The sequence below is a fragment of the Myotis brandtii genome, unplaced genomic scaffold (assembly GCF_000412655.1).
Source record: "Myotis brandtii unplaced genomic scaffold, ASM41265v1 scaffold280, whole genome shotgun sequence".
Taxonomy (NCBI): domain Eukaryota; kingdom Metazoa; phylum Chordata; class Mammalia; order Chiroptera; family Vespertilionidae; genus Myotis; species Myotis brandtii.
Window position 1 is genome coordinate 1626793 of NW_005360677.1, and position 22404 is coordinate 1649196.

Sequence of the window (22404 nt, forward strand, 5' to 3'; positions counted from 1 at the left end):
CCTACTCAGTCCAGAGACGTGAATATGGTGTGGATGACGGGTGGACACGAGCCTGTGCTGCCTCTGGTTCGTATACAAACCCTTCTGGAGCTGGAGAGGAAGAGGGCAGGGGCCTATCACACGTGTCCTGGTCTGAAAGGGACCAGCTGGGGAACTGCTCAGGGGTCCGCAAGCAGAGAAAACATTTATTTGAGTGGGACAGACAGAGTCTTTACTTCCAGGGTTTGCCTTGCAGGTGGCCGCTGCCTTGAGAGCGGGGGTTCGCGTGGCTGGCAGGGCCCCCACTGGACAGGTTCTGTGCGCTGCGGGTGCCGGGGACCTTGGCGTCTCTGGCCGAGGCGTTGGCGTGGCTCAGCCGGCCTGAGGGAGCAAGGGAGCGGGGAGAGAGCTGCAAGCATGGTCCCAGGGACAGTCTGCCAAGTACACTTTGAAACGCATGAAGTCTTATGCTACAACCACTTTGAAGCTAATCAAGTCCTATTCAGCATTCACTTAAGGCTAAAACCTACTGTTTATCCTTGTGACCAACTTAACGGTGGGGAAAAGGGCAGGGATGAAAGGCAACCCAGCCAAGCTAGCCTGTGCCACCTTCCTTCTAGGCAGAGAAGTGAGCAGGAGCGATGAGAGGACAGAGGAGAGGAAGTAGTGTGCAGAGGAAAGGCCTGAAGAGGTCTGTGTGCCTAGAAGCAACAGAAGGACATGAAGACTTTCCAAGAAGGAATCTGGATGCTTCAGGTTGGCCTCTCAACTCTGCCTGAGACACACACGTCGATAAAGTCTCTCCTCCCCTCTCTGTGCACAATGCCCAATTCTTGCCACAATCTCACATCACCTCCACTTGCCCCCCTCCCTGCATCGCTCCTGTACCCTTCCAAAATACTGGAAGACTCTGAATATATTACAAGGGATCACAAATCTCAAGCTCTACAGAAAGTGTTATTTCTAAAGGTCAAAAGATCTTACTGAGGTTGTCTGTCGGACCCTGCTCCTCTTCCAGGTAATATTCTATCTGTTTTAGGTCTTCTGGGGTAAATCTCCACTTATTCTCAGCCGGTGGGGGTGGCACTTTGGGGCTGGGTCGTTTCCGGGCAGAACCAGGAGGAAGGGCTTGCTGGCAAGATGCAGGCAGGGAACCCGTAATCAGTCCTTCTGGGAATTTCTGAGCTAAGACTTTGAGACCTGGGTGTGGGAGATCAGAGAGAAAGCAGCGTCACCACTGTGAGGCCAAGGCGAAACCTGACAAGGAGCCCGCATGCCTCCTCATCCCTGGCTTCCAAGTCGAGGCCGGCACCAGTGGCGAAATCTCTCCACTGCTTCACCATTTACGAAAATTACACCAGAAAACGTCGCTTGTTATGTGGGATTCTGAGAATTCTCCCAGAAATCTTTCTGCGTAAGTGCTCAGCATCAAAGCTTCCTCACAGAGCCCTGATGCCATGTCAGTATTTCAGGAATTTAAAACATGCGCCGATAAAGCGCAGGGAGGTTTCACAGAACTGCCTCCTTTCAGCCGCACGGCTCTCTCTGTCCAAAGCACAGGCAGCCCTGGGTCTATTGCGCCGCGCTTTATTGCACTTCACAGATGTATTTTTATTTATTTTTATTTTTTAGAAACCGAAGGCAAGACCCTCTACCAGCAAAAAGATTATGACTCGCTTTGCTGGGATACTTGCTTGGTAGTGGTGATCTGCGTGTGTCCGAGGAACGCCTGTGCTAAATCCTGACCTCTCCCAGGAAAAAGGGGATGACGTGGGGGTGAAGGACTGTGAGCCCGGATTTCAGCCTTTAAAGCCCGGAGCAGAACACAGCCCCGCTCACCTCCGGAAAGCATGAAGAGGTTTTCAAATCCCCGCTCGCACATGGTGGTGGCCGCCTGGCTGGCCAGCCTCTCGTCGTCGTCATACAGAATGATGATCTTGCCGTGAGCATTTTTCTACGAGTCAGACGAGTTAAGGTTTGACCACACTGAGTTAATGCTTCTAGACTACAAGAAACCCCCAAGGAACAGAGAGCTGTTTAAGTTCACCTCTCTGAATTCAGGGGAACGCCAGACGGGCCCTCTCTTTACCCATCACACTGGCAGTTACTAGATTTCTTCCTGTCATGGAACCCGCTCAAGCCGGTATTCTCTTCTCTTATAAACTAACAGTACCCTGATCCAAGACGCACTAGGTACACTACACACCCTTTAGCTCTGTTATCATCACAACCCTGGAGAATAAGTATTACAAGTCCATTCTATAGGCAAGGAAGTAGAAAAACTTTTATGTTCAATATGCTCTAATGCAGCCTTGTTTATAATAGTAAAAAAAAAGTACAATAAAGTGGAACATTTTAGTAAATTATAGTACATCTGAAGACATATACACTATATCAAAAATGGAGTTTATAAAGACCGTGCGTTAGTGTGACAAAGTACACTGTAATATCAAGTGTGGAAAAAGCAAGACACTAAATTATATATACAGTATGATTTCTACTTTGTTAAAACATACATAGAAGATAGTCTGGAGTAAAATATACAAAAAATGTAATAAGAGTTGTTCAAATGGGTGATTATCAAAGATTTTAATTTTCTTTCTCACATACTTCAATATTTAAATTATTTTCTACTTGTAAGATTTTTATGAGCAAAAATATTAAAATTTTAAAAAGAAAAAAGTTAAAATAGAAGGAAGAAAATTTACTTCATAAGTTTTACCTGGGAAAGCTTTCTGGGGGGAAAAATGTCTTAGGACTCTTTTGTGAGAGAAGGAGAGAGAGAGAGAGAGAGAGAGAGAGAGAGAGAGAGAGAGAGAGAGAGAAACATCAATGTGAGAGCAAAACAACCATTGGCTAACTACTGCATGCTCCCACCAGGGAACAAGCTCACAACTGGGGATATGCCCTGACTGGGAATCGAACCTGGAACCTTTCGGTGCACAGGACAATGCCCAACCAACTGAGCCACACCGGCCAGGACAGGACTAACTCTTAATGGATCATAGCCTTTAACCTGATGTTCGTTAGCCCAGTGCAGTATGGCTTGGAACCATCTGCAATCATAGTCAGCATATTCAGTAACAGCTAAGAATCCAAATTCTAAAATATGCCAAAATAAGCTAATTACTATAAAAAGTCATGCACATATTGCTTCCCGGCCTTTTGGCTAAGATCAAGTGATGTATCAAAAGTCCTTCACAGAGTTTTCCTGGTAAGTTTGATTATTACAAACCTCATCCTCACCCAACTCCTTAAAATGCAACAAAGGATACATATTCAAGAATGTCATTTGAATAAGGGTTCATTGTTCTAGACAGAGTTGCAATTGGGTAACTGTAAGCTGTAAAGAAAGGAAAATTAGGAAGTTTGTAGCTTTCCTAGTACAACTTGACCCCGCCCCCCAGTGGGTTTAAAGTCTCACTAAGAGCTTAAAGAAATATATTTTCAAAATCAACAAGCCATAAACCTAAATACTTTTGTGAAAGAAAAGAAACAGGACACTATAAACAAAATATGAAGCTTTACTTGACTGTATCTGACGTTCGCCCTGGGCCCTGAGCCACGGGAGAGCGTCATCGGCCTGTCTCAGAGCATTATGGGAAAGCCAACTCACCATGGACCGGGCTAGCATATGGTCCCTTAACTGTTGACCATGGGATGTGGTCAGGTGGCCGGGATGCAAGAATGGGCGGTGTTGTTGGGAGGAGACACTGTGAGGCCGCCTCTCTCTTACCTCCAACAATGTGGCATTGCTGGTAAGAGTCTCGATCGCGCACATCGAGCAGCAGGAAGGGGCAGTCGGGGTACGGCTTGTCTCTGCTGTTGGGCTCTGCTTTCTTCGCCAGCCCTTTGTCTAGATCCAGTTCTCCAACACCACTGATGACGCTGCAAGTGGAAAAGTAGGTCAGCAGCAGCTAGTCTTAAAGGTCAGATGCTTTTCCTCAGAATAGCGAGAGAGAGCTCAGTGTCTTTTCAAAAGACACTGCAAAGCAAAAGGAAAATGGGTATAGTGTCTCAGTTCTGCTTCTGAATACAAGATCCTGTGGTTCCTATTTTATCTCACTGGGCCCCAAGGCAAGGACCCACAGGTCCCCACTTACCTCCCGACAGTGTACGCCAGGCCATTAGCCTGGCTGAGGGGGGAGACGCTGTAGGGTGCATGCCGCCTCCAGCAATCAGGGCAGCATTCAGGGAAAGAGGCGGCGAACAATCAATCCAATGGAATTTTGAGGGGCGTAAAAGAGCAGAGCAAAAGGGGAAAGAATAAGGCTGATGGGGCAGGATAAACGAAGGCCTTTCTATATGTAATGGAAAGTAACGACAACGTTTTAATTTATTCATTGAGTCTATCCAATCTGGATTTTGAACCTTAATGTTTTTAGTAGTTATGTGTACTTACTTCCATTTTATAGGTTATGATGTTGAGGTTGAAGAGGCTTTTAGATTTAGTGACATTCACAGAATCAGACACAGGAAAAGCTAAGATTAAAATGAGTTCACCACTGACAGTTCTATTTTAAGGTCATAAAATCACTAAAATTGGTCACCATATTAATATTATAGGCAAAATGGGGTTAAAACATGGATCAAAGGAATAAGAGCAGTAGGTGTTATGAACAAAATGGCAAGTAGTGGAGCGTCGCTATGAGAAGATGATTACTTTCCTGGCAAATATGAAGACATGTATGCCAAACCACAGACTGACATGCAGTATATAGTTCCTCCCCATCACAGCAAATCAAATTCTGCATTTAAATCTGATAAGCATTATAACTACATGCCATGTAGTGCATATTTTGTTGAACCACAGGAGAAGAAATCCTACCCTCAATGGTAGTCTCGTTGGTCTATTTTGTTTTGAAAGCAATTTTAGAGTCCTTGCACAAAAGTAGTTATAAAAATAATAATAGTGGTAGAGACGATAGCAATCTTTCACTAGTTGGACTATTTTACCAGTAGGAGGGATGGGTATGGGCCAAAAGTTAGCACTGTTTTATAATCAACAGTTACTATTTGTGGGAAAGTGATGCGTCACAGCGTATGGAAGAAGGACCAGCCACGTGCAGCTGGAGGAACGACACCCGAGGGCTGCTCTCACTCCTCTTTGCACCTAGGTGATAGCAGAGCCCTGTGTGTGCCTCTCTACTTTCCTTCTGATTTGAGTCAGGGGACTTATAAGGGGCAACAGACAGAAAAGGCGAAGGGAATCATGCTCTCTGAGTCAAAAGACAGTAGTTGTAAAGCCAGGTCCTGAGAAAAAAAACATGCATACGGGAGGGGCGAGAAGAGTGGAAGCGAGGTGTGAAAATTAGTGCTCTCCCAACAACAGTCTGACATTCACCGATGGAGGATGCTGTGGGAAGACTCAGGAGGAGGCATTTACATAAAGAGAAAGTAGAAGGTTGGGTGAGAATGTGGGGCTTCACCATTGCCAGTCTGTTCCTGAGGTAATTAAGCCACTGAAATCGGTCTCTCGCCTGATAGGAAGGCAAGATGCAGGGGAAGCACGGATCCGATTGGAGTACCTCTGGAGTGTCGAGCGACTGGAGTCCCCTGCTCCCACGCTATTTATGAACTGGACAGGGCTCGGCGGCTGCTCATCGGGGCTCCCCTTCCCATTGGTCCTGGCAGTGACTTCGGCATCAGGATCTGAAGTCGCAGAATCATTGTCTAAAACGTGCAAATGAAGAAATAAGTACATTTAATGGTAGAATCTGTATTTACTTATCAGGCAGGGCCACTGAAATTAGGTCAAGAAAAGGAGCACACATCACCTTATTTAAATTGTTCTATAAATTCACAAATTAGGTATATAGGTTCTCAAAATGCCACCTGTGGACCCCAGGAGTCCCCAAGGCCCTTTCAGGGGATCTGCAAGGTAAAGACTGTTTTCATAATGATGCTGAGATGTTATTTATCTTTTTTACTGTGTTATTTGCCCTGATGGTGCAAATAAAATGGTGGATAACACTGCTAGTGCCTTAGCAAGAGCCAGGGTCATGGTGCTAAGTTTTATTAGCAATCACCCTGTTTGCACCAACCTGCAATCACAGTTAATATGGCAATCTCACTTAAAAATCGTCCCTGGTGACGCACTAATAATGAACAACTTTATTAAATTTTACCCTCACGTACATGCCTTTTTCATATTCTGTGTGATGAAATGGGGAATTGCATACCGACAGTTTGCTACATACCCAGGTCCCATGGTTGTCTCAAGGAAAAGCATTAGTCTGATTATTGCTGCTTTTGCCATGAACACCATTTTTACTTGGAAGAAAATCTGAGAAAAACTGGTTACTTAGACGTGTGCATTTGGCAGACATTAAAAAAAAAATGATCTAAGTGAAAAAGTGAACTTGTCATTTCAAGGAAAACAACTGATGGCATTTGTTGCAATGATTACATTTTGAATAAAAATCATAATTTTGGAAGCTATGTACCATCGGGAGCTTGACTGTTTCTCCATACTTAATGCCTTTTCTGATAAGATAGGCGGTGAGACTGATGAATGTGTTTGTTTGTTTTTTATGCTGTGTAATGAAATTTGTCAACATTGGGAAGATCTTCATAACTCAGTGAACCAATAATTTTCGCACGACCAAGGCATGATGTTATAAAATCATACACGGATAAAAGATTCATTCAAAGTGCAAGACAGACCGATGGCTTTTAATGTAACAGTGTGAAAAATTCATTAATATGGTTTCAGATTCTACATTACAACTAACCTTTAGGAAACTATCAGTTGTTGTTTTGGTGTTGTATCAAAGAAAAATATCCACAATAATGGAAAGGGCTATTAAAACACTCTGCCGTTTATATCTACAGGTCTGTGTGACGCCAGATTTTCTTCAGATGCTTCAACCCAAATAGCATATTGCAACACATTGAATACAGAAGATAGGAGAATCACCTGTTTTCTATTAAATCAGACATTAATGAGATTTACCCAAAAAAGTAAGTAATTCCATTCTCAGAAAATTTTTTATTTTAGAAATATAGCTATTTTGCATAAAATATGTTATTTATGTTTATAATGGGTGAAATAGTGAGTAAATATTTTTAAGTCCTGTTTAAAATCTTAATACCCTAAATATTAATAGGTATAATTTACATAAACCAAAACTTTTTGAGGTTCTCAATAATTGTTATAGTGTGGAGGGAGATTATTACCAAAAAGTCTGAGAATTTACTGTTCTAACCAGTATAATTAGAGAAGAAATAGAAATGAGATCTTAATTTGGATATTATATAATATACTGAGCAACTTCAAGAGATTCCTATAAGCATAAGGAAAATAATTAGGTGGTTAGATAAAAATATAAATACTAACAAAATATTTTTCCTATATACCAATTAGAAAATAATATGAAGATCTCATTTACAGTAACAATTACAGATATACAATATACTCACCTAGAAAATAAACCTAATTAAGAAATGTAAAGATCTGGTAAAAACTTGTAAATCCTTTATAGGTCTTATAAAAATTAACTTAGGGACATTAACCTGAATGAAGAGAGTGGCATACATTGAATAGTCCTGACTGGGTGACTAAAAGTTAAATGATTTAATCCTTTCCGGATTTATTTTTTAGCCTTAATACAAATCCCAATGGGATTAAAAAAAAAAAGTTTAAAAGGATTTTAACTATAAGAAGAAAAAAAAATTATACATACATATATAAAAATTTAGAGAACCTGATTCATCAAATAGTAACATATATTGAAAAGGTAAATGATAAAAGCAATGCTGAAGTACAACCAGAACAATAGAATACAGAAACAAATAGAGAACACAGAAACAAATCCTAGAATATATATAAAAGCTAATATATGTTCAAGGTGGCATCACAAATCAGTTGATAAAGGAGAACTACTGAATAAATGCTGTTGAAATCATCTGTCAACTATCTAGAAAAATCAAGTTTAGCTAACCTCTCACATCATATGCCAAAATACAGGGTTTCTCCTCCAAAAAAGTATACACACTTTGAATGATCATAAAGTCAGTGTTTATTAACATATAGTTCATTAAAAAAATTTAAAGAAAGCTACAGAAATGAATACTTTTGTGTGTGTCAATGCCTGTTTTCAAACTGATGACCGTTTTGGTCCAGACACCGCTGATAACATGAAGCAATGAAATCACAAATATTAAGAATCATTTTGTTCAGTATTTGTGTGCCCTCAATTTGTCAACTATTGCCGGCTTTGTACCGTAAACTTTCTTTTATGTATCCCCATAAAAAAAGTCTAGTGGCACTTTAGGATACATTTTCTTTGTTCAAAGCTTAGTCTGGCTTCACCCATTATTTCAAATCAGTTAAACCTGAAAAGAAGTGAAAATTAAGTGATTATCAGCTGGTAAAGTGTGCATACACTTTTTTGGGACACCCTATATAAGTAACAGATAGATTGATATTAAAACAAAAACAAAACTAACAAGCAAGCTGATAGGAGAAAATAGAGGTAAATAATTTATCTTATTTTAGAATTTGTGAATCTAAAGCAATAAAACAAAACATAACATGAATGGCTGATTTAATCATGTAAACATGCAAATCTCATATATGTCAAAATCAACACAAAGAAAATTAAAAGGTGAATAACAAATTAGGAAAAAATACCTGTAACATATATGGATGAGAAAAGGTTAATATACTTAATTTACAGAGTTTAAAAAAATTAGCTAGCTCCTTAATTGAAAAAAGGCTCATGTGTATAAGGTAAAAATGCAAACAACATAAATTTATGTGGAAAGGAAGCCTTCTTTCGATTCCAGATGCATGGCCCTCGGGCCTCCTCCCCCAAGGGAACCAGCTTCACATATTTATGTCTCCTTCCAGAAATAAAACAACTACATACTTCTGCATATATTTTATTTCCTCCCCTTTTTACATGTCCAGGAGAACGCTATTCATACTGCTCTACACCTTGGCTTTTGTTTTGTTGTTTTATTTTTACTTGATAATACAGCTTGGAAATTGTTCCAAATCATCAAGTAAAGATTTTTCTCCTTTATTTCCAAGGCTGTATTGGTTTCCAAAGTAAAAAGATATCATACTTACATAATGCTTTCATAAAACAGTAAGTAAAAGATGAACGTTCCATTAGAAAAAAATGGGAAAGGACCTGTAATATCCTCGAAAGAAATACGTATGACCAATAAAAACACACACACACACACACACACACACACACACAGCTCACTGTCACTATCAGAGACATTCAAAATAAAACCATGCTAACACTGGCTCGGATGGGGAGAACATGTCTTCTCATGCACTCGGTGGGCTGCAGAGGTAGAACCTTCCGGAGAGGCTGTGGAATCAGCATTGAGCGCCTCCAAAACAGGTCTACCCTTTGTTCATCTGCAGCGATTCATCTCCAGGAAACAATCAGAACCACACAAGCACTTATGTATTTACACCGCAGCATTATTTTATAAAAGTGAAAAATTAGAAAAACTGTAGTGCCCCAGGAATAGGAGAATAATTAAATAAATTATGGTATGTCCAAAGGGTAGGCATTCTATGACCACACGACCTTTACACCGAAGCTCTGTGAGTCAATGTAATGACACGGGAAAGTATGCATGGCAAAATGTTAATTGGAAACAGCATCATACAAAACTATATACGAAGAGTATGGATTTGGGTGGGAGTTAGATGGGGGGGGGGAATAGACAACAAAATTTAAAACAGGGATTATTAGTTATTTTAATTTTCTTTATATATTTTTTGCAGTTTTCTAATTTTCTAAAAATATACTTTTAAGTCAGGAAAAAATAAACATTACAAAAGGAGATCTTGTAATCCTTCAAAGATAGTCAATATGCAAACAGATACAATCTGTCCTACAGGCATTCCTGAGTGAGTTATTATTCTGTGTGGAGCACTAGAAAAACACTAATATTACTCACACATTATGGTGTCCTATTTTACAAGAGCCTATTTTGCTGTGCAAATTCATCTCAGAAGAGAAAATTGCATGAGCCCATATGTCCTGGTGCTGCAATCTCTATAATGAATTAAAAGACCCAATCCAGGTACTTATATAACCAGGTTAAAATTGGGTGTATTTGTATGAGGAGACCCAATTATCTCTATTACAAAGAGCCCTTCTTTCTCTGCTGTGTGAGAGGCATCTGTCAAAGATAAATTCCTGGCTTTTTCAGATTCCCTTTATCCTCGCTAACAAAAACAAGCCCAGGGAAATGACAGTGGAGTTGCACAAACCCAGTGTTCAGACTTCCTGAGAAACTTGTCTTGAAATCAGAAGTCAAATTCCTGGCCTACATCAACCTTAACAAAACACATTCTCCGTCAATAAACAGCCGCACATTGATTGCTGAGCGCTTCAGGATAAAATGAAGACCTTAGCTCTGTGTATGCCTTTCATGAGAGTACAACGAAAGAGGTTTTATTTCGTTCGACTCGGCATTTAAGAAAGGAAATCTGGAGCCTACCTATCTTTCTGGCCTTATCTCCTACCAGGCACCTATTCCTGCCTCAGACCACAGCCAGACTGGATTACGTGACTCCCCAGGCACGCCGGGAGCTTTCTCTTCTCTGGGCCTGTGTTCAGCCTTTTCTTCTCGGTGCCTCTCCTCAGCCAGCAACAGCCTCACCTGGAAGGTCTGGTTCAGAAGCCTTAAGAAAGTCTACCTGTTTTCTAACTGGAAAATACCTTCCCTCCCCCGGCACTCCCGCAGCAGACACTGGCTGCCATGGGAGACACTCTGGCTGTATCACCTTCAGCAAGTCACTGCTCCTCTGGGCTTGGGCTTCTCATCGGTAAAGAGTACCTTCTTTCTAGAGCAGTGGTTCTCAACCTTCTGGCCCTTTAAATACAGTTCCTCATGTTGTGACCCAACCATAAAATTATTTTCGTTGCTACTTCATAACTGTAATGTTGCTACTGTTATGAATCGTCATGTAAATATCTGATATGCAGGATGGTCTTAGGCGACCCCTGTGAAAGGGTCGTTCGACCGCCAAAGGGGTTGCGACCCTCGGGTTGAGAACCGCTGTTACACAGTTTTTGCAATAAATTAAATAAGAAAACACAGGTGAAGTACCTAGCAATATACATGAATCCAACAAACGATAGCTTCCTTTCAGTCCTCCATTACAAATTTCTGCCCTGTTAGTGATTCTGTGCTTCTGCCATCATTCTCCTCACCCAACATGCAAACACATGTGCACCCGTGATTACAAACTCCACGTATGTAGAGCTGGGTTTTATTCATCTTTGTAGTCTCTTAGCACCTAATTCTGTGGTTTGTACATACATAGAAAACACTAAAAATATCTGTTGAAAAAAAAAGTAATTAGTATATCAAACACATCTAAAACATTTAAAACTACAAATGCTAGAGCCAGAAAACCAGATGGCTTTTTTCTTTAAGAGGTAAGAATTAACAATTAAAGCAGCAGATAGCATTTCTCAGAGAGCAACAATCTAATTACAAACAGGTACATCAAAGTCCCAAGTCGCTGCGAATGCAGCCGCAGAGGGCGAGCGCTTCAGTCAAACGGTCAATCCGTTACTTTCCCGCAGCCTCAATTCTCATTACCTTCCAGTCTTTGAATCTCCTCAGCTGTCACTTCCAGTGTTTGATCTGACAAGGAAGCAACCTGGATGACCTGAGAGAAAGAGGAATGAAATGTGGAGATGTGTCTATGTTTGTTTGTCTTTAAACAGAGGCACGCCTGTCTTTTACAAAAGACAGGGAACATCAAAGATCTCTTGTTTTAAGAAACTGTCTGTGTCCTCAACTAGAGACTAACTCTCGGGTCCCCTTACTCCGGGAGTGGTCATTACACTGCAGAGGACCATTCCAGAAGAAAAGGGTTCATTTAAGACACTGCACAATAAACTTCAAAGGCCAAACGGGCAACTTAGGACAATATGAATAAGAGTACCTAGCAATATACATGAAACTACGCCCATATATATTCTGGTCCCAACATAACATGTTATTACTTTTTTTAAAAAATCTTTATTGTTGAAAGTATTACATATGTTATACTTTTTTAACATGTTATTTCTTAAAAATGCAATACTTATAATAACAAATTGTATCAGCAATTCTTCATGCAAGGAAGAAATAAATGTAATTATGAGTACATTGATTATAGCATTGTATACCTATATAGATTTTTTTTTTAAAATCCTCACCTGAGGATATTTTTCCATTGATTTTTTTTTTTTAGAGAGAGTGGAAGGGAGAGGGAGAGACGGACAGACAGAAACGTCAATGTGAGAAGAGACAACTCGACTGGTTGCCAACCCGGGACGCTTCAGTCTGCAGGCTCTATCCACTGAGCCAAACTGGCTAGGGCCTTACATATAGATTTTGAAGCAGTTTTTAAAATTTAGCTCATAAGACCCAAGATCCATCTTGAGTTACATCAATGGAGCTCTTGTTTGGGTACCAGAGAGACACTTGGTCCGTAATTTTCAAATGAAAGGATAAAGTGACTTTCCCAAAGTAAAAAAATAGCCCAAGAAAGGCTTGGGAAAAGAACTCAGTCATCGAAGGGCGATCACCTGGCTTACACAGAGAAAAATGTCCAAACAATCCAGAGTCCAGAACTCTAGATTCTAAATATTAAATTAAATGGACAAGGAAAAAAAAACACCTAAACCACAAATTTGATGATTTAAAAGTAGAATGTACATTTTACTTTATAAAATTCTTATCAAAGAAGAGAGAAAAATTTCACACCGTCCTCCAATGAATATACACATCATACACCAATTAATTCTCTCACAGGTAAAATATAAATAATCAGAAGAAACCCCACTGCAAATATTACCTAGAATCAAATTTAGAGATACTCACATAAAGCAGCACAAATTAGACAAGTTTTACTCCAGTGGGAGATTATTAAACTTACCAGCTGGGCAAAGGTGGTAACTTTTAGTCTCTTGAAAAGCTCATCTTTTTTGTATCTGTAATCTGAAAAGCACAAATATTTTTCTAGGTTTATTTTGCTTCCTCAGAGGTATTCATTCTTTCTAATCACCAAGTTATATTTCTCAAGTTATTTATGTGCTTTTACATACCTTACCTCATTTAGTCCTCATGATATCCTCAAAATTAAAAGTGGTTAGTATTATATAACTTCTTCATTTCTTCCCCTCCCCCCCTTTGCTTGGGCCAGTAGAAAGCCTATAATTGAATAGCCACCTCTTTGTGTCTAGAGACTTTATCCCTTGCCTTTATGTTATTAGTCTACCATATTTCTGTTACCATGCTATGCTATGGCTGTACTTTGGCCATATTGTACCACATTTTTGTAAACTGCTTTAAACTATTTTCAGAACAAAAGGAAACAAATCTGCATTTTATAAACAGGACAGAGACCCTTAAGCGGAGTGGCCCCAGGTCAACCCTGCCCTGAAAAGACGGGTTACATTCCAGAGGTTACAAACTATGCTGGAGACACAGGACAACACTTTCCCCGCCACCCCCAGGCACAATGCTGGGCACGGAGTTGTGACTGCTCGTGACCATCTCTTGTGTCAGTTTCTCTTCACCTCCACTTCAATAAAAAGCAACCTGTTCAACAGGTTTGCAAGATAAAAAAGTTCTGGAGATCTACTGTACAACAAAGTGAATATACTTAACACTACTGAACTGTACACTTAACAATGGTTAAGACAGTACATTTTATGGTATGTGCTTTTTATAATTAAAGTAAAAAATCAACCTAAAACATCAACATATACTCAGTGCTATCTTCACAGTTCTGAGACATAACTCCTCCAATGAGGGTACCCCTGTAATTGTGATAATAATCCTATGTAGCACATTAAACAGTTTTTTAAAAATTTCAGCCAATATCACTTTATCCAATCTCTGCCCCATAGAGGCATGTTAACTGTTAGCTTCCTTAAACTTTTCTGAAAATGACTGCCCATTCTGAAGTTCTCAGCACTGACCTCCCTCCCACTCTTACCCTTTACTCCTCTCCTCTTTTAGGTGTTTATATTGGAGCCCAGGGCTCCTGAAAGACTGTGTCATTACTTCAGAATTACTAAAGGTCAGTTAGCTGGATAATTACTGTGGCCTTCATAGCACAAAGTCTCATAAGCCAAGACTCCTAGCAACAAAGGAAAGGATTAAGATATTTAAGACTGTTCACCTGGTGTACTAATCATTTCTATGAATTTTCCAAAAAACCAGCACAGACCGGATAGTTATTTCGGAGGATAATGTTTGCTTGATTTATCAAACACCTTATGACTCAGAGTCAGGAAATATTACCTTAAAAACTACATCAAGATGCTTGTCTTACAGGGAATTAAAGTTTTGCTGTTCTAAAATGTCTTAAAGAGAGCAATTTGGCTAATAACTGACCATTATTTCTAGAAAATTCTTAGAACAACTTCTTCTGGATACAAGGTAACAAACCTAGATGCAAACCAGCTTCTACGACCCACCAGGATGTAGACCCAAATAGGCTGACCACAAGCAATAACAAGTGCAACTGAATCGCCACCAACCCGTCCACCAAAAGTCACTTATTTAAATCAAAATGGTGATACATCAGACAATGAAAACAGTCAATCGCTTTCAAGCAGTTTGCACTGTGCCGTTTATCTACCGATATTCTTTCTGTATAGTTCCATAGTTTGAAATACTCTCCAATTCTTCACATTCTAAGTACATTAAAACCCCCTTTAACTTTGTTGAATTACCTCAAACAAAAAAAAAAAAACGGTTCAGCTGTCTTCTAATGATTGCCCTCTCGCACGCACTAGAAACCCCACTGCACATTTGAGCCTCAACTCTACATACCTGGTTCTGGTTTAGAAGGGCAGCCATCACTAGGACTTTCTGACATTATTGCTCGGAGATAAAAAGATCAAACTAGACGTTGTACAGTAAGTTTTAAAGTTTACAAAAAGGATGGCTTGGAAAGCTCTGTCAGTCTGTCCTCTCGAATAGAGCTTTAAGAATGGAGCTTCTGCTACTGGTGGCTTCTCCCAACTCCGTGATGGAGACAATGAGCCCGAGTTTCAGATATGCTATCAAGTTTTGCTTCTCCAGTAGGTCTGGAGGCTCAGCCTGTCTCTCTCGAGTTACTGGAAGGACAGAGACCTAACTATCTAGGATGTTTCACACTGGATCCAACTAGTGTCATCTAACCACCAGAAGCCAAGAATACGCTTTGTAAGTGGTCAATAGACACAGAGTGTCTGTTCTCCCCAGGCAGAGCTGAAAGAATATTCAGATTACAAAGGAATTCTGCGTTTTCAGGGTTTTGTTAAAACACGTTATTAGCAAAGGGAAGTTGGGCTCGCAGTGGAAGACAAATCAAAGGAAGTAACAGAACAAGGTTTGTGATTTCACAGAAAGACATGGCATCTGAGGTAATCCGAGAAAAGTGATGGGGCTCGGGTGTCACGGAACAAGGCAATATTCTCCTCCCTTTGACCCAAAAGAACATCTACAACAGAAAATGGGATAAGAGAAGGAAATATCGTTCAAAATGTAGATCCCAAACCAGAATCTGAAGTAATTCTAGTCAGGGAATCAGCACAAAGTGTGTGAAACCAGGTGAGAGGAACCTCCTGTCTTACTAAAAGGAAGCCCACAACTTCTAAAGAGAACAGCATTTCCAAGGACTCCATTCCAGAGGCATTTCTTTGGGGAGAAAAGCTCCATTTAAAGTTTAGATATTAAAGAAACCACACTGTGCTTTTTAAGAAATGTTTTAAAACCGGGTTTCCGCAATCTGGGTGGAACAAGACATTTGTAGGGGACAGATTCTGGTGTGGACATGTGAGCTTTTATACTCGGCTGCAAATGGACAGGAGGTGAAAGAGGCTACACACCGAACTCGAAGCAGGCCAGCCGGATTGTCCTGCCACGGATGAACTAAGGGCGACAATAATGCAGCCCAGGTGAGTAAACAAGATTTTTTTCATAGTTTAAAATTTTAATATATCCTTAAAATACATACGTATACAATATAAAGTGCAAAATAACGTATAAGCTATAATATAGGCTGTATAGGAAGAAAATAAAAGGCCGCTGGGACATCACACATCAGAAAACAAATGTCTCCAGCAGGAGTCCTATAGCTCACGGAGGCAAACAGCAGAGTCAGCAGAAAGCTGCTCCAGAGTCCACATCTATTATCTGGGGTTTCTCGGCAATTCAAAAGGAACAGAAACATTATCATTTAAATTAAAAGGCCTGCTGTGTAAAAACAAAGTTCTCTGAATTCTGGATTTGTAGTAATCTCTTCCCAGAAGATGTATATTACCAGAGCCAACTTCTGAACTGTTATCTGAGCGAGTCCCTCTTCCCTCACATTAGCTAAGTACTCCCCTCGCACTGTGTTCCACTGGAGATAGGCACAAATCCGTCTTAGGACGTAGATGTTTCTGCTGCTTCTTTAATTCTGGCCTTGATGTGTACATTTTACATCTGTTTTGGACACAGACTGAAAAATTATGATTTTGTACAAGAGCAAAACACTCAGTGACTAGTGGCATATCTTTGCAGAAGATTAGTTTTTAAAAAGAATGTGTATGAAATATGATTTTTAATTAAAAGAAAGCAGACTGCAATGAATTTATAATGTATAACATCGCTTTAAGAATAAGCTCTTTCTCATATCTCTAAGGCTTTCCTGAGTACTAATTTATACTCAAAAAAGTGTTATGAAATAAGACATTATTACTCCTATCTCAGGTATTGAGAAAGGAGGAAAGATTAAGTACCTTGAAAAAGGCTAAGAAGACCGTAGAACAATAAAACTAAAGTGCAGGTTCTCGCTGCTCACTCTACATTCCTACATTAACACCTCCTCTGAGGTCTAAGTCAGGCACAACTCGACCCACAAGCCACGATCCTAGCAGCTAACCAGGAAGGTAACGTGTTTCCCACATCTCTCCAGCCACCTGCCAGTGGACTCCCATAGCTCTCCGTGTGTGTCAGTTATAGAGTATGATTAGGGTTGTTAATAACCAACTTATAGAACTACTACAGGGTCCCATTATGCCAGCCCATCAATAATAGTGCTACTTACTTTTTTTGATCTCTTCTAGCTTCTCAATGTATTTAGTCATACTGTTACCTAAAAAGAGAATAAAGATTTTAGATATGTTTTTAATGGAAGGAAATTAGTAACACTGTGAAAACAAAATGGAGTACAAGTATTCCCTAAGCCTTCCTATCCTGTTCTTACAGAATTACAGGAGGCAAATGGGCCACACATAGTAATAATCTTTTTTGAATTATACAGCATCATTAAAAGATGATGAATCATGGGAAATGTTTGGTCAAATGTGTTAAGTTGGGGTGCACACCCAATTAAGAAGTCCCTGGCAGTAAAGATGATCATTTTATGTAATTTTTTTCCTTTTTGAGTCAAGGCTTTCCTCCTTTTACTCCCTCCATAATCTTTATGTGGAAGAAAGAAAGAAGGAGAAAGAGAGGCAATGATCTTCAAATGTCCAAAATGTGCCGTTGTGGCTACCCAAGCAACCCTTTCCTCCCCACTTAAGTCTTGTGGTTTCCCTCTTTCCTGAACTTGGCCTTCCTCTATTCATGCTGATGTTGCAGCCTGAACTAGACCACACAGTCTGTACACTGGAATTCACGGTGGATTTATTTGCTGAGAAATAACAGCAGATTCCCACAGTGTGGAGTCCCCGGCCCTCACGGTTTATAGCCTGGTTCTACAATACCAACTTCCAGCCAAGGTGGGCTGGAGAGTTTGCGTGCATTAAAACTGGGCCAGGATCATTCTGGTTTCTGAATGAACTACAGTCTGGTTCTCAAGCCAGAGGTGATTTTCACTGGACATGCTTTCATTTGATTCGAGTCATTAGAGCAAGCTCTATCTGGCACCTAAACGGTATAGCAAAGAGGGGAAAACATGCAAAATACTTTCTTATTTCTAAAATTGTGCTCCTAACTTTTAAACCTTGAGAGGAGCCCAACTTCAGATAACAAAATGCTTTTCAATGAATGGCAAGAACTACTGTTTTTAAGGATTATTCTGAATTTTTCTTCATGGTTAAGTCAGAAGCAGAGAAAGAAAAGTCTAGCTCTGAAACCCAAAATTCATTTTCAAAAATAACTTATGTCATTTGTTATCATTCATCATGGAATTAAATTCCACTGAGCTAAATTTTTTTTTTTCATCTGAAGACACACATTCTCAGGGATTTGGACTCGGTGTGCAGTCTTAGAGCCGGAGTCTCTCCTCCGAAGCTCAGAGACAGAATTGCCTGCGCCTTCTCAAGAGACGCAGGAGAGACTCACATGGCACCAAAGAGCAGGATTAGAATCAAACAAGATCTTCTCTAGGTTCTTCAGGCTGGGACTGACTCGAGACGTGACCAGCTTTCCAGAGGAAACCATGATTCTTCCCAGACACATATCCCTCCCTCTCCCTGCGGCTCTGAACTCAGGTGGGAGCCGGTGTGGTCAGTGCGGTGGGGGAAGACACCAGGGCAAACAGTGTGCTGCTCAGCACCCACAATCTCATTCTTTTTTTTTTTTTAAATATATTTTTATTGATTTTTTACAGAGAGGAAGGGAGAGAGATAGAGAGTTAGAAACATCGATGAGAGAGAAACATCGATCAGCTGCCTCCTGCACACCTCCTACTGGGGATGTGCCCGCAACCAAGGTACATGCCCTTGACCGGAATCGAACCTGGGACCTTTCAGTCTGCAGGCCAACGCTCTATCCACTGAGCCAAACTGGTTAGGGCACACAATCTCATTCTTGAACTATTTTACATAACAGCTTGTGGTTCTGTGTCCCCGAGTCCCCGGCAGTCGCATGTTGCTGGCATGCAGGTTTTTTTTGGCCAGGGTGGCTTCAGACGGTCTCATCAGAATACCAAGGCACAAAGAAAGAGTCCTGACTTGTCCTGACACAGCAAGTGAATGACTAGATGAACAAAGTGGTCCTTTGTTCATCTAATATGGCTCACTAAAACACATCGCTTCTCTAGTTGTAATGTTTTAAAAACACGATTTAACTGTGAGGTAAATACGTAGGAAGTGTTACTTCCTTAACAGAAGCAGGTGGGAAGCATTTCATGCTCTAAATCCCCCAAGGCATGCTATGCATGGAAAGTAATAGCCAACCTTATTCTATAGTCTTCATTATTAAAACATTGCATTTCCTGCCCTAGCTGGTTTGGATAGAGCATCGCCTGTGGACTGAAGGGTCCCGGGTTCGATTTCGGTCACGGGCACATAGCTGGGTTGCAGGCTCCATCGGGGCACATGCGGGAGGCAATCAATCTATTGTCTCTCTCACACCAATGTTTCTCTCTCTGTCTTTCTCCCTCCCTTCCACTCACTCTAAATATCAATGGAAAAATATCCTTGGGTGAGGATTAACAAACAAAACAAAACAAAACAAAACAAGCCACACTGCATTTTCACTAACAGTCAATTATCAACATTTTCAGAGTATTTACACAGCAATTCATCTTTGTACCAGCAGTGCCTCACAACAAGCTGTCACTCCCACTGTTTGTTTTTCCCAGTAAAGGAAAAGGCAGGGAAACAAAGTCTTTTGCTCAGGTAAACAAATGTTTGGCAAAATTAAGAACAAATCTAAGAGGGCCATTGAGAAGAAGCTATTTTCACTAAAGATATTCATTCTATCCACGTAGGAAGAAAAAAAGAGGAAATGGTGGATTTCTGCATTGTCCCAGTTGGAGAACTGAGACAGCAGGGTGGCTGACTAATCGACACAAAGTTCCCTCACAGTGACTTCAGAAGGTATGGAAAGTAGTATTCTACCCCTCTTCATATGAAGCTCAACTCATTAGCTTATCTTACCAGATCTTATTTCATCTGAAAATAGTTTTTTGACTACCCTTTAAAGAGACTAGAAATAAAACAATTCTATAATTGATTAACTTGTAAACATCTTTGTTTTATACAAGAGTAAGGAGCCTAAAGGAATATCAACAAACCAGTTTTTAAAAGAATTGAAATTACAATTATTGCACGATAAATTTTCTTAGACAAGATTTTGATTTAAGAAAAAAAGAAGTCAGTGGCTCCCTATTGCTTACTGGCTAAAATTTAAACTCCTTGCTCTAGTGCTGAAGGCACCAATATCTTGCCGACCATTTCAATCTTGTCTTAATTCCAAACTTGACAAAATCTCTGTTAGTCTTGGATTCTTGAACATGTCACCTTGTCCATGTAATCATAACAGCTCACCAGGCTGGGAGGGACCTTTCCATCCTCCGTGCTTGGCTTTCCACTCACAGGCATTTATCATTTCACTGCCTTATTTGTGTGCAAGTCTTATCTACCTTATTACTGGGGAAGCCAAGGACTATTTACACACACACACACACACACACACACACACACACACACACACGAAGGGAATATCTCTCTTCTCCATTGTCAAGCACAGGAGACACTAAAAGATATCTGAAGAATCCTCACGAGTTATTTTTATAATGCAAGTAATCATACCACAATCTGGTTTGAGTTTTGTATACCCACTTTTCTTTAAATGTACAACCTGATTTATACGCAGTGTTTGTTATATACTACCTATACGACCCATATTGTTTCAGGAGTCAGGTAACCTAGAAATGTATAAGGTGGTATTTAGTTTCTACTTAGTTTACAACTTAAGTAGCAACAAAAGATATATTTATAAACTTTTTCAATTTGAACCAAGAGAAAGAGACAACCCAACTATATCAACAGCGTTATGCAAAGATAGAGCAGAGTCGATGAACTAAGCGACTCATTCAGTATATTTTTTCCTTTCTTTTCCGATAATTTAATAACATTATTTGCACTAAGCCAGTAAGAAAAGCAAGTGATTTTGAGCAGCAGTAATCTAAAGTAAGATTTATAAGGCAGACCCGGTTGCTAAGAGACAACTCCATTGCTTTATTTTTCTTCAATATTCCCCTCCTCTATGGAGAAGTTCTTTGGGCTCAGAAGGAGCAGAAAGCGTGAAAAGAGGCACAGTGGTCCTTTGTTAATCTCAATAAGTTATACGAGTGTATAGTGCTTTCTGGTTTGTAAAAGGCTTTCACATACATTTCTTCCTTTGACACAAGAAACAGAATTAAAAACTGAAAAAGATGAAGAGTACCTAGACTGTAATGAGTTTGACTGCTACAGATCAAGGCTATTAGCAAAAATTCAGGAAAAGTAGACGAAAGAAAAAAAGAAAATACTAGTTTGTGCAGAGATAATAAAAGTAAGGTGAATAAAAAAAATAAGGCTAGAAAACACTGAGTGGAGAAGGCTACAGAATTTTAGAGAGCTAAAGAAATTTGAAATTAGACCGAAAATGGAGTGAAATGAGGGGATAATACAAGCAATGAAAGAGTGTAGGAGACGAACAAAGGGGGAGCCCTGTGGCTTGGGAAGTGTTCCTTAATCAGCCTGCGGTGCTGCAGAGCAGAAACACAGAGAGGGTGCTTGAGAATAAACGAGAACCCTGCAGTGGAAACGGAACAAAACGCCGCCAGGGATTTCATCAGAAGCATAATCCATTCATGGTACAGTCTGGCAATGCTGGGGAGCTGGTAAGATACACCCAGGCACCTATGGAACAAAAGAAATATTTGAAGTTCAAAATAATTCTGATATTCCCAGCCATGGCTATACACTGGTGTTTGAGTTTATAAGAGAAGTAGAATCAGGAGTATAGACGTAAAAAACCATCTTTACCAAGGAAGAAGGCATCATCAGTCTTTGAAGAACTCAGTAGCCAATGATTTGGGTGAAGACAGGAGATATCAGGAAATCCTTGATTTCTTGTGATTATCTCTGAATTACTCATTGTTTGGTAAGAAAATATGAAAGACCTATCTATTTAGCCTAGAAATGAGAAATGCTCACTCATTCCTGTGCCTGTTTCTATGGCTCTGATGGCAGAGCTTAAAAACATACCACAGATGGGACCTCTTTACTCTCACTTGGGCTATAAGGTCTCTTGTGTTTTCTTAACCAGGTCTCCTCACCCTTTTCACCTTAATGGCATACAGATAAGTGATAATATCTGGACAGAACACAGCTTTGCATTGTCTCAGGCTCTGATGGCTACCAAGAGGGCTAAAGGGATCTGTAGTATAACTTGGCATATAATACACAGGCCACTATACTGAATACACAGGGAGGTAAGTCATAAAAACGCATAGAAAAAATTTAAAATCTTTTCCCTAAATTGTTAAAACAATTTGAAACAACAAAAGAAATTGAACACTAGAATAAAACGACTCTCCCACACTGAGTTTAAACTAAACTTTGAGTTTTAAGCAATGAAGCACACGTTGGTCCTTCCAAAGCCATTAAAAACGAGTTTGGGAGACATTTACTTACAGGAAGATGAGGTGGATGTATTTTTCTCTACTCCTCCAGCTAAATACAACAAAAA

The 22404-nt window shown here is 40.0% G+C and overlaps 1 protein-coding gene across 5 annotated transcripts in view; it reads right to left on the reverse strand.

Moving 5' to 3' along the window:
* CEP41 (centrosomal protein 41kDa) overlaps window positions 1–22404 on the reverse strand; it is a 36229-nt gene continuing 13825 nt past the window's right edge. For 2 of the 5 annotated variants that reach the window (XM_005868953.2, XM_014541861.1), the window contains 9 exons: window positions 17042–17089; window positions 12893–12954; window positions 11566–11635; window positions 5508–5652; window positions 3716–3867; window positions 3255–3322; window positions 1819–1933; window positions 964–1179; window positions 1–360 (listed from right to left, as the gene is read on the reverse strand). In XM_005868953.2, coding sequence (XP_005869015.1) covers window positions 212–360; window positions 964–1179; window positions 1819–1933; window positions 3255–3322; window positions 3716–3867; window positions 5508–5652; window positions 11566–11635; window positions 12893–12954; window positions 17042–17089 — 1025 coding nt within the window. In that variant the 3' untranslated portion in view covers window positions 1–211. Of the gene's footprint in view, window positions 361–963; window positions 1180–1818; window positions 1934–3254; window positions 3323–3715; window positions 3868–5507; window positions 5653–11565; window positions 11636–12892; window positions 12955–14799; window positions 14997–17041; window positions 17090–20062; window positions 20275–20414; window positions 21573–22404 lie in introns of those variants that run through there. The other 3 variants (XM_014541862.1, XM_014541860.1, XM_005868956.2) reach the window with 3 other exon arrangements.